Here is a 2327-nt window from a genome sequence, read left to right on the forward strand (position 1 = left end):
ATTTTGTATCCTCTATAATGTATCAGGACATGCTTTCACACCAATGGTTCAATATTTAAACGGAATACTAGTACACACCAGGATAAGGCGTCAATAAATCTTTACCTTTTTCATTCCTCATTCTAAATAGATTGATACATGAAACATACCAGTATATATATGCCCATATATGCATCCAAAGATTCATCGAGCAAACAAGCAAACACTCCAGCCTACCATTGCACCCATCCCACAACCTTGTCAACTCTTCTCTTTGAAATGGATAATGTGGTAGTGTTGATTGTCGGCACTGGGCCAGCAGGCCTTGCAACAGCAGCATGACTTAGCCAATTCTCAATTCCCTATCTCATTGTCGAGCGTGAAAGTTGCAGCGCGTCGCTTTGGTCCAACCGCGCCTACGATCGCCTCAAGCTGCATCTTCCAAAGGAGTTCTGTGAGTTGCCACACATGTCATACCCACTAGATGCTCCAACATACATACCAAAAACCTTGTTTGTGAAGTACTTGGATGACTATGTAGAGCGTTTCAATATTCAACCCAAGTATCTCACTAGTGTGGAGTCATCCACATTTGACGATGACAAAAAATGTTGGTCCATCATGGCACATGACATGGCAAAGAGCACAATAGTCAGGTTCACAGCAAAGTTTCTTGTTGTGGCAAGTGGTGAGAATAGTGCAGAGAATATTCCAATGATCCCCGGACTGCAAAGTTTTCCGGGTGATGTCGTCCACTCCTCAAGCTACAAGTCAGGCAAGAGCTACTCTGGCATGAATGTATTGGTCATTGGATCTGGCAACCCTGGAATGGAATTTGCTTATGACCTTGCGGCCTATGGTGCCAATACTTCAGTCATTATACGAAGCCCGGTATGTACACGCACTATATATTATTTTTTGACCTGGAAACACTAGGGAATCCCCCACCCCCACCCTATGGGCACTATATATTTTCTGTGGGTACATGGCAATTTCTTATTATAACCACCACTAGATGGATGCAATTTTTCAGAGTTATTACTAGAAATTATGTCATGGTATAAAGCGATAGATTGTTTTATAACATGCACAAACAACTAAGCAATTAGACGAACTACACCGAAAAATTAACTCTTGAAAGAAGATGATTCTATGAAATTTTATTCGATGATGCAGGCTTCAAAAGAGATGTGACATGTTTTGTGGTTGCAGATTCATGTAATGACAAAGGAACTAATCCGGTTGGGGATGACACTTGCTCGCCGCCTTCCACTGAATCTAGTGGATAAGCTCCTTGTGATGGCGGTGAATTTAATATTTGGAAACCTATCGAGGTATGGCATCAGAAGGCCAAAAATGGATCCAATGATCCTCAAGTCAAAAACCGGCCGATCCGCTGTTATTGATGTTGGCACTGCTGGGTTAATCAAAAAAGGTATCATCAAAGTAAGTATATCCTTAACATGACATAAATTTCATAACATATGTTGTCTTTATATGGCAAGTTATCAATATTCTATTTATCTCCTACAGGTACAGGGGAGCATTAGTAAGATCATGGGCGATATAGTTGAATTTCAATGCAGTAAAAAGATATCATTTGACGTGATTGTGTTTGCAACTGGATACAAAAGCACAGCAAATATATGACTCAAGGTAACAACATCGATGTTTGAATATGTCTGAGTTTGTTTTCTTGGTGCAACAATTGTTAAATGTGCTAACAAGCTCTATGTTATTTTTTTATCCCAGAATGGCGAGAGCATGTTAAATGGCAATGGACTGCCCATCAAAGAATATCCGAATCATTGGAAAGGCGAAAATGGGCTCTACTGTGCTGGGTTAGGAAGGAGAGGATTGGCTGGTATTGCAGCAGATGCCAAGAATATCGCCAATGGCATCAAATCAGTGATAGGCGCTATGTCCAGCTAAATTATCAAATAGTGAATGCGTCTTTGACAACGCGATGCCTTCCATCACTAGGCTCCTCAACAAGAGCAAGGATGAGATCCAATGATGGGGTAAGGCAGGGGCACAAGGACCGCGGGTTGTTCTTCACCAATCCTCGGATGTCCACTGAGTTGTATGATGTACTATAAAATTAACCTCCTAGGAGGACTATAACTTCCCCCCATCCTTTCAATGCAATGAAACGCATAGGTCATTTGTGTTTTCTCGATTTGTTTTTTTATCTTTTACAAGTAGTTTACCAGTGCTAGACGGTTGATTTTTTGAAAAATCTATCCACGGCCACCTGTCTATCTATCTTCATCTATATTTGATAGAACCAGATTTTTGTTTATTTCAAGGTTCATATGTGCCAGGGAGTAAGCATTAATTTTATAATA

The 2327-nt window shown here is 40.5% G+C and overlaps 1 protein-coding gene across 1 annotated transcript; it reads left to right on the top strand.

The window, feature by feature from the left end:
- The first annotated feature begins 600 nt into the window (after positions 1-600).
- Positions 601-1911, top strand: LOC141026742 (probable indole-3-pyruvate monooxygenase YUCCA11). Its single transcript, XM_073503589.1, has 4 exons — positions 601-870; positions 1192-1425; positions 1513-1584; positions 1732-1911. The coding sequence occupies exons 1-4, from the start codon at positions 601-603 to the stop codon at positions 1909-1911; spliced, it is 756 nt and encodes a 251-aa protein (XP_073359690.1).
- Positions 1912-2327: the final 416 nt, after the last annotated feature.

The sequence above is a fragment of the Aegilops tauschii genome, chromosome 7 (assembly GCF_002575655.3).
Source record: "Aegilops tauschii subsp. strangulata cultivar AL8/78 chromosome 7, Aet v6.0, whole genome shotgun sequence".
Classification (NCBI taxonomy): domain Eukaryota; kingdom Viridiplantae; phylum Streptophyta; class Magnoliopsida; order Poales; family Poaceae; genus Aegilops; species Aegilops tauschii.

What these genes read in the sequence shown, in the direction of transcription:
- LOC141026742 (XM_073503589.1), top strand. Translation starts at nt 601, where the DNA reads ATGGCACATGACATGGCAAAGAGCACAATAGTCAGGTTCACAGCAAAG. An exon ending in CAGTCATTATACGAAGCCCG is followed by an intron (nt 871 to 1,191) that starts GTATGTACACGC and finishes TTGTGGTTGCAG; the next exon opens with ATTCATGTAATGACAAAGGA. An exon ending in TCAAAAAAGGTATCATCAAA is followed by an intron (nt 1,426 to 1,512) that starts GTAAGTATATCC and finishes TATCTCCTACAG; the next exon opens with GTACAGGGGAGCATTAGTAA.